Consider the following 24,846-nt stretch of genomic DNA (forward strand, 5'->3'; position numbering starts at 1 on the left):
TGCCAATCTTGGTGTTCTCTGGCAAATGCCAAACGTCCTGCACGGTGTTGGGCTGTAAACACAACCCCCACCTGTGGACGTCGGGCCCTCATACCACCCTCATGGAGTCTGTTTCTGACCGTTTGAGCAGACACATGCACATTTGTGGCCTGCTGGAGGTCATTTTGCAGGGCTCTGGCAGTGCTCCTCCTGCTCCTCCTTGCACAAAGGCGGAGGTAGCGGTCCTGCTGCTGGGTTGTTGCCCTCCTACGGCCTCCTCCACGTCTCCTGATGTACTGGCCTGTCTTTTGGTAGCGCCTCCATGCTCTGGACACTACGCTAACAGACACAGCAAACCTTCTTGCTACAGCTCGCATTGATGTGCCATCCTGGATTAGCTGCACTACCTGAGCCACTTGTGTGGGTTGTAGACTCCGTCTCATGCTACCACTAGAGTGAAAGCACCGCCAGCATTCAAAAGTGACCAAAACATCAGCCAGAAAGCATAGGAACTGAGAAGTGGTCTGTGGTCACCACCTGCTGAACCACTCCTTTATTGGGGGTGTCTTGCTTATTGCCTATAATTTCCACCTGTTGTCTATTCCATTTGCACAACAGCATGTGAAATGTATTGTCAATCAGTGTTGCTTCCTAAGTGGACAGTTTGATTTCACAGAAGTGTGATTGACTTGGAGTTACATTGTGTTGTTTAAGTGTTCCCTTTATTTTTTTTAGCAGATATATATATATATATATATATATATATATACTGCTCAAAACACTGTTCTGAACACCTCCAAAACAAAGGTCATGTGGTTTGGTAAGAAGAATGCCCCTCTCCCCACAGGTGTGATTACTACATCTGAGGGTTTAGAGCTTGAGGTATTCACCTCATACAAGTACTTGGGAGTATGGCTAGACGGCACACTGTCCTCCTCTCAGCACATATCAAAGCTGCAGGCTAAAGTTAAATCTAGACTTGGTTTCTTCTATCGTAATCACTCCTCTTTCACCCCAGCTGCCAAACTAACCCTGATTCAGATGACCATCCTACCCATGCTAGATTACGGAGACATAATTTATAGATCGGCAGGCAAGGGTGCTCTCAAGCGGGTAGATGTTCTTTACCATTCAGCCATCAGATTTGTCACCAATGCTCCTTATGGGAAACATCACTGCACTCTATACTCCTCTGTAAACTGGTCATCTCTGTATACCCGTCGCAAGACCCACTGGTTGATGCTTATTTATAAAACCCTCTTAGGCCTCACTCCCCCCTACCTGAGATATCTACTGCAGCCCTCATCCTCCACATACAACACCCGTTCTGCCAGTCACATTCTGTTAAAGGTCCCGAAAGCACACAAGCTGCAGCTAACGACTGGAACGAGCTGCAACAAACACTCAAACGGGACGGTTTTATCTCAATCAATTCATTCAAAGACTCAATCATGGACACTCTTACTGACAGTAGTGGCTACTTTGCGTGATGTATTGTTGTCTCTACTTTCTTGCTCTTTGTGCCATTGTCTGTGCCCAATAATGTTTGTACCATGTTTTGTGCTGCTACCATGCTGTGTTGTTGTCTTAGGTCTCTCTTTATGTAGTGTTGTCTCTCTTGTCATGGTGTGTGTTGTCCTATAATTATTTTTATTCCCATCCCCGCAGGAGGCCTTTTGCCTTTTGGTAGGCTGTCATTGTAAATAAGAATGTTCTTAACTGACTTGCCTAGTTATATAAAGGTTGAATAAAACAATTTAAAAACCTGCTAGTTGAACATCTCATTCCAAAATCATGGGCATTAATATGGAGTTGCTCCCCCCTTTGCTGCTATAACAGCCTCCACTCTTCTGAGAAGGCTTTCCACTAGATGTTGGAACATTGCTGCGTGGACTTCTTTCCATTCAGCCATAAGAACATTAGTGAGGTCGGGCACTGATGTTTGGCAATTAGGCCTGGCTCGCAGTCGGGCATTCCAATTCATCCCAAAGGTGTTCGATGGGGTTGAGGTCAGGGCTCTGTGCAGGCCAGTCAAGATCTTCCACACCGATCTCGACAAACCATTTCTGGAACTCGATTTGTGCATGGGGGCATTGTCATGCTGGAACAGGAAAGGGCCTTCCTCAAACTGTTGCCACAAAGTTGGAAGCACAGAATCATTTAGAATGCCATTGTATGCTGTAGCGTTAAGATTTCACTTCACTGGAGCTAAGGGACCTAGCCCGATCCATGAAAAACAGCCCCAGACCATTATTCCTCCTCCATCAAACCTGACAGTTGGCACTATGCATTCGGGCAGGTAGCGTTCTCCTGGCATCCGCCAAACCCAGATTCGTCCATCAGACTGCCAGATAGTGAAGCGTAATTCATCACGCGTTTACACTGCTCCATAGTCCAATGGTGGCAAGCTTTACACCACGCCAGCCGACGCTTGGCATTGTGCATGGTGATCTTAGGCTTGCGTGCGGCTGCTTGGCCATCAAAACCCATTTCATGAAGCTCCCGGCGAACAGTTCTTGTGCTGAAGTTGCTTACAGAGTCAGTTTGGAACTCGGTAGTGAGTGTTGGAACCGAGGACAGACGATCTTTACGCGCTATGCGCTTCAGCACCTGGTGGTCCCGTTCTGTGAGCTTGTGTGGCCTACCACTTCGCAGCTGAGCCGTTGTTGCTCCTAGACATTTCCACTTCACAATAACAGCACTTACAGTTGACCGGGGCAGCTCTAGCAGGGCAGAAATTTGACCAACTGACTTGTTGGAAAGGTGGCATCCTATGACGGTGCCAAGTTGAAAGTCACTGAGCTCGTCAATAAGGCCATTCTACTGCCAATATTTGTCTATGGAGATTGCATGGCTGTGTGCTTGAGTTTATACACCTTTCAGCAATGGGTGTGGCTGAAGTAGCCAAATCCATTCATTTGAAGGGGTGTCCACATACGTTTGTATATATAGTGTCCATGCACAAGGAATGCAAGCGGCCTTCATGAATATTTGATGAATGCAGATCTATACAGGTAGATCTTAATCAGATCCCTATGTGGCGAGCAGAGGAGTGGAGCGGGTGTTATTTACATACAGTCACCGTACAGGCAGGAGAGCAGTAGGCATATAGGTGGGGGAACCCAGTGCCCTGCAAATGCCAGACTTAGTAACGCCCACTCTATGACAAGGGCCAAGGTCGTGTGTGTGTGTGTGTGTGTGTGAGAGAGAGGGAGAGAGAGACTGTTTGTGTGTGTCTGTGTTTATGCAACAGTGTATTGATCTGTGAGAAGACCGGTGCAGTGATGCAGAGTGTAACATGGTAAGGAAATGGATGTGCCAATACCTCACTGACAGGACATGGGTGTTTTCTGGTTTATGCTGTACTTTACCTGACTGAGAGATGCACTATTCAACATGTTCTACCCAATGACGCCCCAGGTGTTCCAAGACATTGGTGAGGAATGATTGTAGAAAATGTCATTATAAATTTTAGACTACACTTTTCCTCATAGTGTTACGGTGCTTCTAGCAACCCCTTGTCATAGATTAGAAATGCGCATGAAGAAAAACGCAAATGTATCTTCGTTATAGCCTGACATCAAAACAGATTTTGCCCAGGATTCCGTATGGTTTAACCAGGCTTTCTCTCTTATGTAGTGGGGGAAAATCACTACATCAAAACCCCTGCTGCTACTGTCATTTTAGACGCTTTTTGGCGCTTAGCCTATTTTCCTTCTCCCCCGCTCTCCATACTTTGAGTTTCTTTATTTTCTACAGATCCGACCTTCAGTACGTCTCGTCATTGAGGGAAGCAAAACAAAGCAACAAATCAATTGGGGAAGGCATACTGGGGATCCATTTCATTCAGATTGACACCCCAAGGCTAACATCGGCCGGCGTGACTGTTTTTAATAGTGTACACGGGAGAGCCAATTCCGTCTCACCACAGTATATATTATAATAATGCTCCAGTAAAACCACCTGAAACAAAGATTGCTGAACAAATTTCAATTTCACGCTGTTAACACGTTTCATGTGGAGCCTTATGGATATATATATATATATATATATTGTAGTCATGTATTGCGTATTTGCATGAGTTTCGACACCCACGATGGGAAAGATGGCATGCAGTACAGGCTACTGTATAAATGGTCCCACCATAAACAGAACATACGAGCTAATGAAGCCTTTCTAAGGCCTCTATAGATGTTTTAGAAATGATGCATAAGTAAATGTCATGCTATACAAAGGGTTGCAAACACTTGTGCCACATTTGACCAAGGAACATATTTCATAACACCCTTTGTGTAGTATAATCTACAGTGCTTATGAAGATTTTATGAATGCTCTATAAAGCCTTTATATGTTGTTGGACAGTGGAGTATGCTCCAGTAAGTCTTTATATGTTGCTGGACAGAGGAGTATGCTCCAGTAAGTCTTTATATGTTGTTGGACAGTGGAGTATGCTCCAGTAAGTCTTTATATGTTGCTGGACAGAGGAGTATGCTCCAGTAAGTCTTTATATGTTGCTGGACAGAGGAGTATGCTCCAGTAAGGATCTGTTACTCAGTTTCTGGAGGTCTGTAGACTGTCACTCCAATTGCAATGAACCTACCCTTCTACCCTGTTGTGATGAATCTTGCTGGAACTGGTATTGAATTAGCACTCTCTCTTTCATCTAGTATAGATTAGAAGATCACAATGCACGAGTGAAATACTGTAGACTATGGAACAATAGACTGGAACAATTGATGAAATGTCTATTTGAGGCTCTGGGTCTACTATACAGATCCCATCGATGGGTTGGCTGACAATCGTTGGGGCTGAAAGCCGTGTGATGTTATGATTCTGAACGGTCAGATAACTAACAACAATGACAAAAAGCTGCCATGTGGGGAATCTTAGGTGGCTCGTTTCAGCCAGTGCTTGATACCAGCAACATAACAATGTATTTGAGAGACAACAATTGCTCATTGTGCAGAGTTATGTTTTCAATAAACATTTCGAGACTAAATATACTTTACATGTTGTCAACAATCTAAGCCAACCCCTTCTGTTTTGCCGCTAAACAACCAACCCGTCTATGGAACCTTCCTGCAAAGATATTAGAAACGCAGGAGATAAGAATCGCAGCGGGAAATGTATGGAGAAACGTATAATGCTCTGCCCAGCAGAGTTTCCACAAATCACGTTGTCATGCTGCGTCGCACGGTTGCTAAGCTAATCGTCACGCAATACTTTCTAAAATTCAGGTTATGAGTCAAGGGAATTACTCTTTTCACGGTGCAATACTGAAGTACATTTTTTGTAGCAGGCTAGGAGTACTTACGCAGCAGTAAGTAAACCTGCTATTTTACTTAATGTAAGGTTGAGCTTCTTGTTCACGTAATTCGTTCTCATGTTGTGTTTTTGTGCTAGCGCCCAATTAACTCCTTGGAGATATCGCCTTGTCGGAGTGTACCCAGAATGCACCGCGCAGCCCATTGATGATATAGGGGCAACGTAGTTTCCCATCTCCTCAAAAGTATCACAAACACAGACTACCCCTAGCTAATCAGGAAACTCTCGGATATGTTGTGGTGGACTGTCATTGGAATTGCTTCACGGAACCTGCTAAAATTATGTTTGTAGTGTGTTAGTCAGTGTCAGCATGTAGTCAAAGCTAGCTACAACCACTTTTGGAGTAAACTAGTGCTCTCAAATCCTTTTCTGATGACGACAGCAGATGGGAGTTGTATTAATATCATGGCTAACTTAGCTAGATAACGTATATTAAGTGGCTAACTAGCTAGCTAGCTTTACCAACGTTTGGTGGTCAATGATAATGGCTGAGCTAGCAAACTATGTAACAAATGTATAATTTCAGATTCGAAAAATACTCCCAACAGGCTCTGCATTTTAGGAATCACAGTAGCAAGTACTCCTGATGCACTGTTCAATTATTTAGCCATTAAAAAATAAATCATTATAATTAAGAAAACGGTCAGTTTTTCCCACTGCTTTCATGTGTTTCAAACATGAGCTTCAGCTTGTCTGAGGTGTCGGACTTGACAACAGTTGCTATCCATTGGAGCTCTACGATTGGTTGGCCAAAATTCTGGGACGGGGCTAAGCGAAGGGTCCATTGGCCCATTATACTCTCCATGTTGTCCATGTTCTGATCTCACAAATAAATCACTGTTGGGAGCATATCAGTTGCAGACATTGTTTAATATTTTTCAGTATTCTCAGTTCTCTCTTGACACTTGTGAAGAGCTCTTTTGAGAGGCCAATTTCAAGTCGCATAAGAAAGTACCAAAATGCATGACAGTAGTATTTCAAGTGCTTATGTTCAATAAACTCTCTTTCTCTCGCATTCCCTCTCTCAATGACTCTAAACTCAACATGCAGTCAACCATCAATGATTACTCACTGCTGCAGTAGCAAAACTTCTGTCATTAATGTATCATCAGCGGTGTCACTGATGTCAGAATTCTCTCTTCAGTTCCAGGAACCCGAGTGCTGGCCACCGGAGGTGCTTCTTCTAACAAGGACATTCTGCAGGTTGGTGTTGTTGATAACCATCTCATGTTTTTATAAACTCTCTTTTTGGCTTTTTCTATCCCCTACAAATGGTTTATTTATAACCCCTGTTTTTCAAAGGCGCTACTGTGTGGTTTGGATCAAAACGCGTGAACACACACACACACAGTAGTTGATTACAGTATGTGTGCTGTCCTCAGGTCGCGGCGTGAAGCTAATACCATCTGACTGCCATGTCTCCTGCAGGGCCACACAGCTGTGTTTGAGGCCTTGTGATTCGCTATAAATGTACGCCGACCCCGGCTGACCTCTCTCCATACATTAGGCCCTGTGTGTGCTCTCATGGCCCCTTTGTTGTGCTCAGCCCAGCACACCCCATGCATTTACAATGTGCTCCCCCTTAAGCAAGACACTTGGCTGCAGTCCCTTCACTATTTTTGTGTGGGTGTTGTGGGCGGCACGCTCAGTTTCAATGATATTGACATGATGCAGTATTGGAAATGGAGCCATTAGAATGCGTTGCCATGCCAAGCCCCTGCGGAACAGACATTTGTTATGTATTCATATTCTCTCTGTGATGATGTTGTTACATGTTAGAAATATTTTGACGCTACAGATGTTTTGTTTGCCGTCTAATTATTTTTTTTTATTACAAAACATAATGTTGTATCGCTTCACGCCTTAACAAGGTTATTCCCTGATGAGTGGCAAGGTAATGAAATTAGAGCGCTGCAAAATTGTGTATGTTTTACACTCTAAGTGAGTGGAAATGGAATCAATCGGCCTCAAAACAGGAAACGATAACCATGAGGAAACTGTATGCTCTTTTGTTCCTTTGTTTCGTTTCTTGTTCGAGTGAAATGGATGAAAATGTTAGCGTTTTATCCTCTCTGCAGTGTTTAGAGATCTTATTTAAGCCACCACTAACCTGTGTAAATACAGATACAATCCACAGTATAGACTTCATAGAATTCAGTTCAGGTATGTGTCATTAGACATTGCTTTCTATATTACGGACAGTGACTCATACAATGTAACATTTGCAGACAGTAACATTTCCAATAACATGCGGTCCCATTCCTCTTCTCTCCATACTCAGGTGCTATCTGACGTGTTCGACGCTCCCGTGTACACCATTGACGTGGCCAACTCTGCCTGTCTAGGCTGTGGCTACAGGGCCCTGCAGGGTGAGTAAGACTGACGTATACAACAGAGTTTCTCCAACGCTGGCCCCGGAGAGCTGCAATACTGGGTGTGCAGATTTTTGTTCCAGCCCAGCACCAATACCCCTGCTTTAAATCATCAACTAATCTTGGTCTTGGGTCTGAACCATAATAGCGGATTCAGCTGGTGTTACTGCAGGGCTAGAACAAAAGACTGCGCTTGCAGTAGCTCTCCAGGACCGGAGTTGAAGAACCCTGGTATAGGAACCCTTGTGGAGATACATTTACAGAGTGACTCATACTGTTATTCAATATAATTTCCTGCCTACTTTGTTCCTGTGGTGTATTAGCATTCTTTTGTGTACAGCCGATTCCTCCATCTGATGGAGTTTAGAGGACACCCATGTTGGATATGTTTATGCTGGTTTCGCCATTAAAAGGATGTCCAGTAATTCACTCACATGTTCATCTGGAAGTGTACTAAATTAAGACAAATTGAAAAAAAATCCTCAGTGAATTCTCTTGAACTTTGACACTTCAAAGGCTTAAGCCAGCATGGAACCGGCAGACAGAAAAGATCAAGCAGTTGATAATTCTAAGAGCAGATTTTTTTGCAGCATCAAATAATCTGAAGAAGTCTTTACTTCTAAGTGTAAAATAAAGATTTTTGGCATTTCAAACACTAGGCAGAGCTATATCATAGAAGCTGCATTCAAACAGTAAGACAAATGTGTGCATTTAATTGAATATTTGGATTGATATTCTGTTTGTGCAGCTGACATGTTTTGTCATAATAATCCATTGATTGGTCTGATTCATGGGGATTTTTGGGCATGAATTTTGTCATCTGGAAGTTTGATCAATGGGATCGATTGGCTCTCAAAGACCCATTATCATAAAGATGAAATGGTATTTCCTCCCTCAAATTGAATCTATGTACAGTAGCAGACCTGGGTTCAAATAATATTTGTTGTTTCAAATACACTAGCTGCGCTTGATTGCGCAGCTAGTGTATTTGAGGAAATGGACCCAATGGCATATTCCCAAAAGTTCAAACCCCGCCCATCTGGCACTCCAGGCAGGCTCAATCAAATACTTAACGTAGATTAAAGACAAGTACTATTTGAATCCATGTCTGAATCATCTGACGTACAGCAGGAAAGAGAAAGGACATTCAACACTTAGTAATCCTTTGTCAGTTGGTCACAGGATTTAAATGTCAGCGAGAGGAATTTAATGTCTTAGCATTTAATAAATGGTATTGAATCGATGGCTTTTTAGAGATTAGCACTCTTAAATTAGGCTATAATTATTATTTTATTATGCATACTTGTTTTGCGGTCTCACCTTTCACCAATGTTTTCCCGGTTTCCATAAACACTGCTTATGCGCCTCGAATACCTTTTAATGGAAGTCAAAACTCATAAGTGGAATGCATCCGCTTGGTTGTTTTCTCTACCATTGTGCGAGTGTGTTTTTCTCAGAACGTTCATGTATAATCATGCATTCACATAGATCATCAATTATACTTAATGAAAACCTAATAATGTTTCAACCAGACTTGGATGGGTTGTATTATTATGTTTTTTTTCCAATACTTTGAATCTTTGATTGATTGTCTGCCTAGAGTGCCGGATGGGCAGGGTTTGCATTTTTAAGACGATTCCATTGGTTCGGTCATGCCAGGCAAGCTTAATCGAGCGCAGCTAAAGTACGAAAGAAAGTGAATACCATCTGAACCCAGGTGTGGTTTAAATGTACCAATCCACAGTGTGAGGCAATTACAACACTGCTCAAAGATCTAGCTCGTGTTACAATGGCCAAAACACGAAACAATTCAACACTGAAGGCTTGAATCTCCTCATTAGCGATAATCTATATAAAGATTATGAATGAGGGAGGAAGATATATGACTTATGAGTAGCTTAGAGGCAGAGAGACAAAACAGTATAACAAAGCCAGAGAGATGTACGGCATGTGTTTGATTAATCAGGCCTTTTGCTTCACCACCAGTCTAATCATTAGATCTTGTCATAAGTTGCTAATAAAGAAAAATGCCTGCGGAGATGATGTTGACGAGAGCTCATCTCTTTACACTGTTAATTAAACAATAAAGAATGAAGTGTCTCTGCTTCCTCCCCTCCCCCACTTCACAAACACCAGTCCCTGCGCGACGCAATACATGGTCTGGGGGGGAACAGAGACAGAGCCCCTGTTCTAGGTCCTCCGACGACAACCAAAGTCCATTTTCATTAAATGCAGTGCTCAGTTTGAATCGCTTGTCATTCTTTATTATATTCCAGAGGCGGGAAGCGGGGTGGTGGGGCTGAATCTGGGGGAGAGGGGTTGGGTCGAGCAGGTGGGGGGGGGTAATGTGCTTCTCCAGTGTAATTTCTATGCTGAGTGATCTCATTAATATTAGTATTTCTGCCATGTTTTAGGGTGACGGGGGAAACAGTTCCTGTATGTTGTTGACAGGCCGGGCTTCTTGGCCTCATTTTAGATTCCTCGCCAGGGACCGAGGCTTAGAAACAAACCAATAAATACGTCTCTAAAATGTAGCCCGGATGGAACCTGACTTTATTCAATAAGTCTGCCAAGACCAATTGCCTCCTCGTCTTCGGGACGGTTGAAATTAAGCACTCTGTCTTTTTTTGGCAGAAACACATGCGAGTGCATGCGTGCACACACACACACACACACACAGACACACACACACACACACACACAAATTAAGCCAATCGAGCGGGGAAAGGAATTGTTCTATGCCGTGTTTTTGCTTGAGTCAAATGTTGGATGTCGTGCCACAGTTTCTCAGCCATGGCTCACTAGGTACAGCTAAGTAAATACATGGATTTTTGATTACCAGCCTATGAGTGAACTGGGTCTGGGGCTTGGATAAGTAGCACTTAAGCACAGCAGGCCTTCATAATTCTTGCAGAAATGTCATGTGACTTGCAACATAAATATCGACTTAACGAAGCATTCGCCCCAATTTTCATTGACCCACTTAGCCATCCATGTTGAATCATGTAAACTGATGTAGAATAATGCTATATATGTATGATGCATATAGTGGCCCATAAAATACACCACAGCAATACTTCCATTTTGCCTTCCTTCCTTAACTACAAACGTCAACATATTTGACGTACGTATTTGATGTTTTTACTTTCATAAGTGACATTATTTGGAGATTGCGTTGTCAGATCTGAGCTGAAAATGTCAGTTTCAATGATGGAAGCGAAAATAAATTGAGTCTGGAAAGCCACAGTGATTGTGGCATTGTTCTACACAGCTCTGACCATGATACGTTAAAACAATATCCCTGCACCCAATAACCTGGCGTCAAATGTCAAGAGCATTCAGAGTCAACAGATATCGTAGAGACAAGCTATTCGACTCCTGCAGAAAAGGTCAGCGGTGCCGTAATGTCTTACGCAAACGACCACTGACATCGTGACCAATTTAGACCCGAAGCCTTTCTTCCTTACACCTTCACTGAACTTAAACACTAACTATAGAGCTTCTTCTCTTCATACAGTGTCCTTCAGAAACACTGAACTTAAACACTATACACCTTCTCATCACACAGTATCCTTCAGAAACACTGAGCTTAAAAACTGAGCTTGGGCTCCCGAGTAGCGCAGCGGTCTAAGGCACTGCATCTTAGTGCTAGAGGCGTCACTACAGACCCTGGTTCGATTCCAGGCTGTATCACAACCGGCCGTGATTGGGAATCCCAAAGGGCGGCGCACAATTGGCCCAGCGTCGTCCGGGTTAATGTTTGGCCGGGGTTGGCTGTCATTGTAAATAAGAATTTATTCTTAACTGACTTGCCTAGATAAATAAAGGTTAAAAAAAATAAACACTATGTAGCTTCTCTTCACACAGCGTCCTTCAGAAACACTGAGTTTAAACACTTTACAGCTTCTCTTCACACAGCGTCCTTTAGAAACACTGAGCTTAAACACTTTACAGCTTCTCTTCACAGTGTCCTTCAGAAACACTGAGCTTAAACACTATACAGCTTCTCTTCACAGTGTCCTTCAGAAACTCTGAGCTTAAACATTTTACAGCTTCTCTTCACAGTGTCCTTCAGAAACACTGAGCTTAAACACTTTACAGCTTCTCTTCACAGTGTCCTTCAGAAACACTGAGCTTAAACATTTTACAGCTTCTCTTCACAGTGTCCTTCAGAAACACTGAGCTTAAACACTATACAGCTTCTCTTCACAGTGTCCTTCAGAAACACTGAGCTTAAACACTATACAGCTTCTCTTCACACAGCGTCGTTCAGAAACACTGATCTTAAATACTTTACAGCTTCTCTTCACACAGTGTCGTTCAGAAACACTGAGCTTGCAATCATATTACAAGCTTTCTCATCCATTTATATGCAGATGATAGTCTTATACTCAGCTGGCCCCTCCCTGGATTTTGTGTTAAACTCTCTACAACAAAGCTTTCTTAGTGTCCAACAATCTTTCTCTGCCCTACAAAATAAAGGTCATGGGTTCGGTAAGAAGAATGCCCCCCTCTCCCCACCGTTGTGATTACTACCTCTGAGGGTTTAGAGCTTGAGGTAGTCAGTCACCTTATACAAGTACCTGGGAGTATGACTAGATGGTACACTGTACTTCTCTCAGCACATATCCAAGCTGCAGACTAAAGTTAAATCTAGACTTGGTTTCCTCCAACATAATCTCTCCTCTTTCACCCCAGCTGCAAAACTAACCCTGATTCAGATGACCATCCTACCCATGCTAGATTAAGGAGACGTAATTCATAGATCGGTAGGTAAGGGTGCTCTCGAAGAGCTAGATGTTCTTTACCATTCTGCCATCAGATTTGCCACCAATGCTCCTTATAGGACACATCACTGCACTCTATACTCCTCTGTAAACTGGTCATCGCTGTATACTCGGCGCAAGACCCACTGGTTGATGCTTATTTATAAAACCCTCTTAGGCCTCACTCCCCCCTATCTGAGATACCTACTGCAGCCCTCATCCTCTACATACAACACCTGTTCTGCCAGTCACATTCTGTTAAAGGTCCCCAAAGCATACACATCCCTGGGTCGCTCCTCTTTTCAGTTCGCGGCTGCTAGCGACTAGAACGAGCTGCACAAAGCACTAAAACTGGACAGTTTTATCTCCATCTCTACATTCAAAGACTCAATCATGGACACTTACTGACAATTGTGTCTGCTTCGCCTGATGTAGTATTGTTGTCTCTACCTTCTTGCCCTTTGTGCTGTTGTCTGTGCTTAACAATGTTTGTGCTGCTACCATATTGTGCTGCTGTCATGTAGTGTCACTACCGTGTTGTTGTGTTTCTACCATGCTGTGTTGTCGTCTTAGGTCTCTCTTTATGTAGTGTCTCTCGTGTCGTGATCTTTTTTAAATTTATTTTTTATAAAAAGCCCCTGTCCCCGCAGGAGGCCTTTTGCCTCTTGGTAGGCCGTCATTGTAAATAATAATTTGTTCTTAATTGACTTGCCTCGTTTTAAATATAGGTAACAAAAATTAATAAAATGACATGTGGTTGAAGCGACCAAACCTTTTCCTTGATGATTCCCTATTGATGTTTTAGCATTTATACGAAGCTATTTATCATGACACAAGGCAAGAACCAGATGCAGATGGTTGTAGTCTTACAATATTTATTAATCCAATAGGGGAAGGCAAGAGACTTGTTGTGGACAGGCAAAAGGGTCAAAACCAGTTCAGAGTTCAATAGGTACCGAAGGGCAGGCATTATCAAGGTCAGGCCAGGCAGGATGATCAGGCAGGTGGGAAAGTAGTCCAGAGTCAGGCAGGGGTCAAAACCAGGAGGACTATCAAAAAGAGAATAGAAAAAGGAGTATGGGGAAAAACACGCTGGATGACTTGACTAACATACAAGACGAACTGGCACAGAGAGAAAGGAAACACAGGGATAAATACAATGGGGAAAACAAGCGACACCTGGAGGGGGTGGAGACAATAACGATGACAGGTGAAATTGATCAGGGTGTGACACTGTTTACTTTGGCACTTGAAATGCAATTCTCATTTTTCGGATGGGGAAGCAATATATCCCACCTCCTAGAATAAATGTTTCCATACATACGATTACACATAATTTTAATGGTAGGTTTATTTGAACAGTGAGAGACAGAATAACAACAAAAAAATCCTGAAAAACGCATGTCAAAAATGTTATAAAATGATTTGCATTTTAATGAGGGAAATAAGTATTTGACCCCCTCTCAAACAGAAAGATTTCTGGCTCCCAGGTATATTTTATACAGGTAACGAGCTGAGATTAGGAGCACACTCTTAAAGGGAGTGCTCCTAATCTCAGCTTGTTACCTGTATAAAAGACACCTGTCCACAGAAGCAATCAATCAATCAGATTCCAAACTCTCCACCATGGCCAAGACCAAAGAGCTCTCCAAGGATGTCAGGGACAAGATTGTAGACCTACACAAGGCTGTAATGGGCTACAAGAACAGTTGATGTTGAGATGTGTTTGTTACTTGAACTCTGTGGAACATTTATTTGGGCTGCAATTTCTGAGGCTGGTAACTCTAATGAACTTATCCTCTGCAACAGAGGTAACTCTGGGTCTTCCTTTCCTGTGGCGGTCCTCATGAGAGCCAGGCTCATCATAGCGCATGAGGGTTTTTGTGACTGCACTTTCAAAGTTCTTGACATTTTCCAGATTGACTGACCTTCATGTCTTAAAGTAATGATGGACTGTCATTTCTCTTTGCTTTTTTGAGCTGTTCTTGCCATAATATGGTCTTTTACCAAATAGGGCTATCTTCTGTTTACCACCCCTACCTTGTCACAACACAACTGGTTGGCTCAAACAGATTTATTAAAGACATTCCACAAATTAACAAGGCACACCTGTTAATTGAAATGCATTCCAGGTGACTACCTCATGAAGCTAGTTGAGAGAATGCCAAGAGTGTGCAAAGTTGTCAAGGCAAAGGGTGGCTACTTTTAAGAATCTCAAATATAAAATATACTTTGATTTGTTTAACACTTTTTTGGTGACTACATGATTCCATATGAGATTTGTCATAGTTTTGATGTCTTCACTATTATTCTACAATGTAGAATATTTAGAAATAAAGAAAAACCCTTGAAGGAGTAGGTGTGTCCAAACTTTTGACTGGTACTGTACATACAGTTGAAGTCGGAAGTTTGCATACTTAGGTTGGAGTCATTAAAACTAGTTTTTCAACCACTCCACAAATTTCTTGTTAACGAACTATAGTTTTGGCAAGTCGGTTAGGACATCTACTTTGTGCATGACACAAGTCATTTTTCCACAACTTTGGAAGTATACTTGGGGTCATTGTCCATTGGAAGACCCATTTGCAACCAAGCTTTAACTTCCTGACTGATGTCTTGAGATGTTGCTTCAATATATCCACAACTTTCTTTCCTCATGATGCCATCTATTTTGTGAAGTGCACCGGCTTGCAAGCCTCCCCCTTTTTCCTCTAAACATAACAATGGTTATTATGGCCAAACAGTTATATTTTTGTTTCATCAGACCAGAGGACATTTCTCCAAAAAGTACAATCTTTGTCCCCATGTGCAGTTGCAAACCGTAGTTTGGCTTTTATATGGCGGTTTTGGAGCAGTGGCTTCTTCCTTGCTGAGCGGCATTCCAGGTTATGTCGATATAGGACTCGTTTTACTGTGGATATAGATACTTTTGTACCTGTTTCCTCCAGCATCTTCACAAGGTCCTTTGCTGTTGTTCTGGGATTGATTTGCACTTTTCGCACCAAAGTACGTTCATCTCTAGGAGACAGAATGCGTCTCCTTCCTGAGCGGTATGGCGGCTGCGTGGTCCCATGGTGTTTATACTTGAGTACTATTGTTTGTACAGATGAACGTGGTACCTTCAGGCATTTGGAAATTGCTCCCAAAGATGAACCAGACTTGTGGAGGTCTACAGAAGCTTCTAAAGCCATGACATAATTTTCTGGAATTTTCGAGGCTGTTTAACCTCTATGGGCTAGGTGGGACGCAAGCGTCCCACCCGTGGTGCACTCCATCAACAGCAGGTGCATTTCAAGAGCGGCAAATTTGAAACCAAATAAATGTCAAAATTCAAATTTTTCAAATATACAACTATCTTACACCCTTTGAAAGATAAACATCTCCTTAATCTAACCACGTTGTCCGATTTCAAAAAGGTTTTACGGTGAAAGCATAAATTTAGAGTATGTTAGGAGAGTACATTGACAAGAGTTGTGTGTAATGTTTTGTCAATTCAAAGACAGGGTCACCAAAACCATAAAACCAGCTAAAATGATGCACTAACCTTTTACAATCTCCATCAGATGACACTCCTAGGACATTATGTTAGACAATGCATGCATTTTTAGTTCTATCAAGTTCATATTTATATCCAAAAACAGCGTTTTACTATGGTATTGATGTTGAGGAAATCGTTTCCCTCCAATAACCGGCAGTCAAGTCAGCACCACAAATTAAATAATTAAAATTAGAAAACATTGGTAAAATATTATATTGTCATTTAAAGAATTATAGATTTACATCTCTTGAACGCAATCAACTTGCCAGATTTAAAAATAACCTTACTGGGAAATCACACTTTGCAATAATCTGAGCACTGCGCCCAGAAAAATACGCGTTGCTATACAGACAAACGGCCATGTTGGAGAGATCTAAAATCGAAAATACAATGTAAATAATCCATTACCTTTGATTCTCTTCATCAGATGTCACTTCCAGGTATCACAGGTCCATAACGAATGTAGTTTTGTTCAAAAAAGCTCATCATTTATGTCCAAAAAGCTCCGTGTTGTTAGCACATGATCTAAGCCCGCCGGACTTCACGTCATGAACGAGGGGATAAAATATATTTACGTTCGTTCAAACATGTCAAACGTTGTATAGCATAAATCATTAGTGCCTTTTTTAACCAGAACATGAATAATATTCAAGGTGGACGAATGCATACTCTTTTATAACGTATTGGAACGAGGGTACCCAACATGAACTCGCGCGCCAGGAGTCTAATCGGCCATCATCGTTCCATGGCTCTTGTTCGGTCAGATCTCCCTACAGAAGACTCAAAACACTTTGTAAAGGCTGGTGACATCTAGTGGAAGCAATAGGAAGTGCCAAAATATGACTCAGCCCCTGTGTGTTTCAATGGCATAGGCTTAAAGGTAATACAACACATCAGGTATCCACTTCCTGTCAGAAAATGTCTCAGGGTTTTGCCTGCCAAATGAGTTCTGTTATACTCACAGACACCATTCAAAGTTTTAGAAACTTTAGAGTCTTTTCTATCCATATATAATAAGTATATGCATATTCTAGTTACTGGGTAGGATTAGTAACCAGATTAAATCGGGTACATTTTTTTTATCCAGCCGTGCAAATACTGCCCCCTAGCCCTAACAGGTTAACTTCTTGGGGCTATGTGGGACGCTAGCGTGCCACCCGTGGTGCACCCTATCAACAGCAGGTGCATTTCAAGAGCGGCAAATTTGAAACCAAATAAATGTCAAAATTCAAATTTTTCAAACATACAACTATCTTACACCCTTTGAAAGATAAACATCTCCTTAATCTAACCACGTTGTCCGATTTCAAAAAGGTTTTACGGTGAAAGCATAAAGTTAGATTATGTTAGGAGAGTACATTGACAATAGCTGTGTGTAATGTTTTGTCAATTCAAAGACGGCGTCACCAAAACCATAAAACCAGCTAAAATGATGCACTAACCTTTTACAATCTCCATCAGATGACACTCCTAGGACATTATGTTAGACAATGCATGCATTTTTAGTTCTATCAAGTTCATATTTATATCCAAAAACAGCGTTTTACTATGGTATTGATGTTGAGGAAATCGTTTCCCTCCAATAACCGGCAGTCAAGTCAGCACCACAAATTAAATAATTAAAATTAGAAAACATTGGTAAAATATTATATTGTCATTTAAAGAATTATAGATTTACATCTCTTGAACGCAATCAACTTGCCAGATTTAAAAATAACCTTACTGGGAAATCACACTTTGCAATAATCTGAGCACTGCGCCCAGAAAAATATGCTTTGCTATACAGACAAACGGCCATGTTGGAGAGATCTAAAATCGAAAATACAATGTAAATAATCCATTACCTTTGATTCTCTTCATCAGATGTCACTTCCAGGAATCCCAGGTCCATAACGAATGTAGTTTTGTTCAAAAAAGCTCATCATTTATATCCAAAAAGCTCCTTGTTGTTAGCACATGATCTAAGCCAGCCGGACTTCGTCATGAACGAGGGGGAAAAAATATATTTACGTTCGTTCAAACATGTCAAACGTTGTATAGCATAAATCATTAGTGCCTTTTTTAACCAGAACATGAATAATATTCAAGGTGGACGAATCTTTTATAACGTATTGGAACGAGGGTACCCAACATGAACTCGCGCGCCAGAGTCTAATCGGCCATCACCGTTCCATGGCTCTTGTTCGGTCAGATCTCACAGTAAAAGACTCAAAACACTTTGTAAAGGCTGGTGACATCTAGTGGAAGCAATAGGAAGTGCCAAAACATGAATCAACCCCTGTGTGTTTCAATGGCATAGGCTTAAAGGTAATTCAACACATCAGGTATCCACTTCCTGTCAGAAAATGTCTCTGGGTTTTGCCTGCCAAATGAGTTCTGTTATACTCACAGACACCATTCAAACAGTTTTAGAAACTTTAGGGTGTTTTCTATCCATATATAATAAGTATATGCATATTCTAGTTACTGGGTAGGATTAGTAACCAGATTAAATCGGGTACATTTTTTTTATCCAGCCGTGAAAATACTGCCCCCTAGCCCCAACAGGTTAAAGGCACAGTCAATTTACTGTATGTAAACTTCTGACCCACTGGAATTGTGATACAGTGAATTATAAGTGAAATAATCTGTCTGTAAACAATTGTTGGAAAAATTACTTGTGTCATGCAAAAAGTTGATGTTCTAACCAACTTGCCAAAACTATAGTTAACAAGAAATTTGTGGAGTGGTTGAAAAACAAGTTTTATTGACTCCAACCTAAGTGAACGTCGGTGAAATATTTACTTCGGCTGTCTCTTGAGTGTGTGTGGGGTACGTGACCATTTGTGTTCCTCTCTCTTTCCATGCTTTAACAGGTTTATGTGATAGATCTGTTCCGGGGGCCGTCGACCTGGCTGTCGGATCCGATAATTAACTTCTCCTATTCTCTCCAGTACTTCATATGGTCCTTTCCGTGTGGCTAGTAGTTTGCACTCTGTCGTGGGGACCAGCACTAACAACTTTTCTACTGGTTGAAATTCCCTCAGGGTAGCCTGCCGGTTATAAGTGTGCCGCTGGTGCTCTTGTGCTTGTCTCATGTGCTCTCTGACGATTGGCATGACTGTTGCTATCCTGTCTTGCATTGCCGTGACATGCTCTATAACACTAGTATACGGGGTGGATTGGTGCTCCCAGGTTTCCCAGGCGATGTCTAAGATTCCCCGGGGGTGCCTCCCATATACTAGCTCAAAGGGGGAAAACCCCAGCGAGGCTTGGGGAACCTCTCTAATGGCAAACATCAGATACGGCAACATGCAATCCCAGTTTTTCCCATCGTTATCGATTACCTTCCTGAGCATTGACTTCAGGGTGCAGTTGAATCTCTCAACTAGCCTGTCCATCTGAGGATGGTAAACCGATGTCCTCAACTGTTTCACCTGCCACAATTTACAAAGGTCCGCCATAAGGCGGGACATAAAGGGGGTTCCCTGGTCAGTAAGGATCTCCTTTGGAACCCCTACCCTGGTGAACAGGAGCACTAATTCCATGGCAATATTTTTGGAAGCCATTGTCCGAAGGGGAATGGCTTCTGGGTAGCGAGTGGCATAATCTAGAATGACCAGAATGTATTGGTACCTTCTGGCGGATTTGGCTAGTGGGCCCACTATATCCATCGCTATCCTCTCAATTGGCGTTTCAATAATTGGGAATGGCACTAGCGGGCTTCTAACAGCTGGTTGGGGAGCTGTTAACTGGCACTCCGGGCACTCTCCACAATGCCGAGCCACTTCAGCCTGAATTCCTGGCCAGTAAAACCTCCTTACAATCCGGTCTCGGGTTTTATCGATACCAAGTTGTCCATCCAGAATGTGCCCATGAGCTAGATCCTGTACTGTCCTCTGGTACCGGGTTGGGACCAACAACTGTTCCACCACATCAACCCCTATTTTTGACACTCTGTACACCAAACCCTTTTTCATGATGAAGTGGGGAAAACTATTAGGCATCGTCCCATCATTTATGGGAGTACCATATATGACCTGCACATCTGCTCTGGCTTGTTGCAGGGTTGGATCCTGGTTTTAGGTCGTCCCGCCTTTGGGTATTTGCAGCTGGTAACTGAGCCCCAATTTGGTTCGCTATTCCCTTTAGGCCTTTTCTTAACTCCCGGGTGTTTCTCTTGCTCCTCTCTGAGCAGCTGGTTGGTGTGGTGCTGGACCTGTAATGTGTCCTGATGATACATTCGCATTGCATCCTGATGAGCTATTTGTTGAGCTCTAGTTGCCTCTTTTTGGGTGGCCACCACTTGTAACAGGGCCTGTATGGCTCCCTCCATACTAATTTACCCCGAGCAATCTGTCCTAACCAAACAAAGCCACACAAAAAACCTGACTCCGCTTTGGAGTGCTAACTGAAAATGTTTTCCCCTCTACCTAACCAGCGGTATGGTTAGTCCATATGCCCTCATTCTCCACCATGTGTGACAAACCTCTTCAATATAGGAGAATTTGTCACAAATTAAGCTGAAAACGTCACCAAAATCACATTACATTTACATTTTAGTCATTTAGCAGACGCTCTTATACAGAGCGACTTACAGTAGTGAATGCATACATTTCATACATTTTTTTTATCTGTACTGGTCCCCCGTTGGAATCGAACCCACAACCCTGGCGTTGCAAACACCATGCTCTACCAACTGAGCCACACGGGACCACAGAAGAATGAGAGTACTTTCGAACAGGACAAGTACCTGTGTGTTTGTTTCTCCGTCCTGGTCCACGCAGGCCGCAGGCGAGGTCAAGGATAGCAGGGTTCGGTACACAAATCGGGTTCTCGGTAGGTCCAGTTCCAAACGCCAACAGGTAAGTCCAAACAGTCTAGCTCATACACGGTAAATCCAGATGATATATTGCGTCTCTTTCTCTATGGTTCACAGATCCTTCCAGCCCCTCCTCTCTCTCTTCCTGGTTTGTCTTGACCCCTTATCTGTGGGTCGGCCCCAACTTCTGAGTGTTCCCATTGCTTCTGGGAATTGTAGTTTTGGCAGTCGGCCATTTTGATCTGTAGTTCTGATTGGGGTGGCCATTTTTGTGAGAGGCCAGAGCCTGTTTATTAGTTCTGCTCTCATATCTGCCATTTATTCCTCGACCCCCTTCTTTGCCACATTAGTATTAAATGTTTAATACCCAATGGAAAAATACAGTATCTATGATGTACCCATTTTCAGCAATTCTTTGCCATAGGTTTTTTTTTACCTAGGTGATACACATTATATTGTGACGTACCCCTTTTCAACGATTGGTTGCCATTTGACTAACTTTTTACACGGTCGTATTTGATGTTTTTCTGTAAACGGAATCCACTTTTTGTTTGCCAGGACTTGTTGCTGAATCAGGAGTGTCCTTCGCTGAGACAGTGAGAAAAGCCCCAGAACCCCAGCTAGCAGTGACCCCAACTCCTGGAGCTGACAAGGTACAGTAGCACAACCCAATACAGCTCAGCAGCTCTCGCTCTCTTTCCTTCTCTTTCTCTCTACCGCTCCCCCTCCCTCTCGCTAGGTCAACACCGCGTCTTGGTTGTGATCAGCATTTATTCATATTGTGAATCTGTGTCTAAATATGGCCTCTTGCATATACAGTGGCAAGAAAAAGTATGTGAACCCTTTGGAATTACCTGGACTTCTGCATAATTAGTCTTACAATTTGATCTGATCTAAGTCACAACAATAGACAAACACAGTCTGCTTAAACTAATAACACACAAACAATTATACTTTTTCATGTCTTTATTGAACACACTGTGTAAACATTCACAGTGCAGGGTGGGAAAGGTTTGTGAACCCTTGGTTTTAATAACTACTTTGGCAGCAATAACCTCAACTAAATGTTTTCTGTAGTTGCGGATCAGACTTGCACAATGGTCAGGATAAATGTTGGACCATTCCTCTTTACAAAACTGTTTCAGTTCAGCAATATTCTTGGTATGTCTGGTGTGAACCACTCTCTTGACGCCATGCCACAGCATCTCAATCGGGTTGAGGTCAGGACTCTGACTGGACCACTCCAGAAGGCATATTTTCTTCTGTTGAAGCCATTCTGTTGTTGATTTACTTCTGTGTTTTGGGTCGTTGTCCTGTCCACCCAACTTCTGTTGAGCTTCAAGTGGAGGACAGATAGCCTTATATTCTCCTGCAAAATGTCTTGATAAACTTGGGAATTCATTTTTCCGTCGATGATAGCAAGCTGTCCAGGCCCTGAGGCAGCAAAGCAGCTCCAAACCATGATGCTCCTTTCACCATACGTTACAGTTGGGATGAGGTTTTGATGCTGTTGTGTGTTCCTTCCAAACAACTCAACTTTAGTTTAATTTGTCCACAGAATATTTTGCCAGTAGTGCTATGGAACATCCAGATGCTCTTTTGCGAACTTCAGATGTGCAGCAATGTTTTTTTAGACAGCAGTGGCTTCTTCCGTGGTGTCCTCCCATGAACACCATTCTTGTTTTATGTATCGTAGACTCATCAACAGAGATGTTAGCATGTTCCAGAGATTTCTTTAAGTCTTTAGCTGACACTAAGATTCTTCTTAACCTCATTGAGCATTCTGCGCTGTGCTCTTGCAGTCATCTTTGCAGGACGGCCACTCCTAGGGAGAGTAGCAACAGTGCTGAACTTTCTCCATTTATCGACAATTTGTCTTAGTGGACTGATGAACATCAAGGCTTTTAGAGATACTTTTGTAACCCTTCCCAGCTTTATGCAAGTCAACAATTCTTAATCTTGGGTCTTCTGAGATCTCTTTTGTTCGAGGCATGGTTCACATCAGGCAATGCTTCTTGTGAATAGCAAACTAAAATGTAGTGAGTGTTTTTTATAGGGCAGGGCAGCTCTAACCAACATCTCCAATCTCGTCTCAATGATTGTACTCCAGGTTACCTGACTTCTGACTCCAATTAGCTTTTGGAGAAGTCATTAGCCTAGGGGTTCACATACTTTTTCCAACCTATACTGTGAATGTTTAAATGATGTATTCAGTATAGACAAAATACAATAATTGGTGCTTTATTAGTTTAGGCACACTGTGTTTGTCTGTTAGATGAAGATCAGATCTAGTTTTATGACCAATTCATGCAGAAATCCAGATAATTCCAAAGGGTTCACATACTTTTTCTTGCCACTGTATGAGTAATACTTTGTGAAGGCATTTCAATAAGTTTTCCAAATGGATCACATACTATTTTAAGGTAAGGCATGGGAATGAGGGATACATATGCTAAGGAACTAGCTGTCTGTGCCTCAAAGGCAATGGCTCCAGGTCTACATTTTCTGTACAACACTTCTTTGATCACCTCTTTGATCTTTCTGAATGGTTTTAATGTTCCGCTGTTGGCTCAGGGCAGACAGCTTGGATGTAACATGCCGCCTAAACATTACTGTTAAGTAGCACCGACAGGATTGGCAAAGTGCTTAGCAATGTGACCAATGAAATAACAGTGTCCCAATGAAGTGACCAATGAAATCACTGTGTTGTAATGACCTGACCAATGAAATCACAGTGTCTTCGCCATATCCCGGCCTACCTCAAATGTCACAGAGCTCTACTGTTTAACAGTGGCAGCGTCACAGGGGGAACATGGGGATTGTGTGAGTGACGGCTATGACTACAAGACGCTTTTTTAGCCACTGAACTCTCCCCTCAGATTCTCCTCAGTCTCCAGACTTATCGGCTGCCGAATAGCCTACTTTTATGAGTCACTGCTTCTTCATTAAATGCTTCATCCCCCTTTGGTGAAGTGATTGTAAAAGTGAATTACATGCCATCCCCTCTGACCGGTGGTAGAAATACATGGGGGTCACGCAGGGACAGACGGTGGTTTGCTATCTAAATGGAGCCAGAGACTTTGTGTGTGTGTGTGTGTGTGTGTGTGTGTGTGTGTGTGTGTGTGTGTGTGTGTGTGTGTGTGTGTGTGTGTGTGTGTGAGAGAAAGAAAGAAAGAAAGAAAGACTTTTACAGAAGGAGATTAATGGATGAGGGAAAAGCTCAGTTCTAGTTAAAATACATGTTATTTAGCACAAATAGGCCAATAAGGAGCTGTGTGAAATTGAAGTGACATTTCTGGGAATTAGTGGGCGAGGCAGCCATTGTGAGCATTTGTAAGAGATGCAGCCAATGCGGCCGCCGACAGTGGACTGATCAAGCGGCATCTTTGATAAAACACAGCGAGGTAATTGGAGTTTGGCGTACGGGGTCGGCGACTCTGCGTCATTGTGAACGGCCACTGCTGGGCTGCTAGTATGTGCAAATGGAGGCTTGAGCGATGTCGTTAACCCTCTAGAGTCTAAGCTGGGGGGAATTGTTTTATGATGGTCATACCAAGGATCATTCAGCTATTTGATTTAGAATTTTAGGACCCCTTTAGGTATCCCCGAAAAATAATGAATAACAGATTAATTCATAGAAAAACAGATATATACAGTTGAAGTCGGAAGTTGACATACACTTAGGTTGGAGTCATTAAAACTCTTTTTTCAACCATTCCACAAATTTCTTGTTAACAAACTATAGTTTTGGCAACTCAGTTAGGAAATCTACTTTGCATGACACGAGTAATTTTTCCAACAATTGTTTACAGACAGATTATTTCACTTATAATTCACTGTATCAAAATTCTAGTTGGTCAGAAGTTGACTGTGCCTTTAAAAAGCTTAGCAAATTCCAGAAAATGATATCATGGCTTTAGAAGCTTCTGATAGGCTAATTGACATAATTTGAGTCAATTGGAGGTGTACCTGTGGATGTATTTGAAGGCCTACCTTCAAACTCAGTGCCTCTTTGCTTAACATCATGGAAAAATCAAAAGAAATCAGCTAAGACCTCAGGAAAAA

General features: G+C 42.3%; 1 protein-coding gene across 2 annotated transcripts in view; it reads left to right on the top strand.

Moving 5' to 3' along the window:
* The window catches only part of xylb (xylulokinase homolog (H. influenzae)), a 75,364-nt gene that overhangs the window by 26,090 nt on the left and 24,428 nt on the right, over positions 1-24,846 (top strand). For both annotated transcript variants that reach the window (XM_014181342.2, XM_014181343.2), the window contains exons 16-18: positions 6,449-6,507; positions 7,586-7,673; positions 21,340-21,434. In XM_014181342.2, coding sequence (XP_014036817.1) covers positions 6,449-6,507; positions 7,586-7,673; positions 21,340-21,434 — 242 coding nt within the window. The remainder of the gene's footprint in view (positions 1-6,448; positions 6,508-7,585; positions 7,674-21,339; positions 21,435-24,846) is intronic.

This window comes from Salmo salar, chromosome ssa29, assembly GCF_905237065.1.
Source record: "Salmo salar chromosome ssa29, Ssal_v3.1, whole genome shotgun sequence".
Classification (NCBI taxonomy): domain Eukaryota; kingdom Metazoa; phylum Chordata; class Actinopteri; order Salmoniformes; family Salmonidae; genus Salmo; species Salmo salar.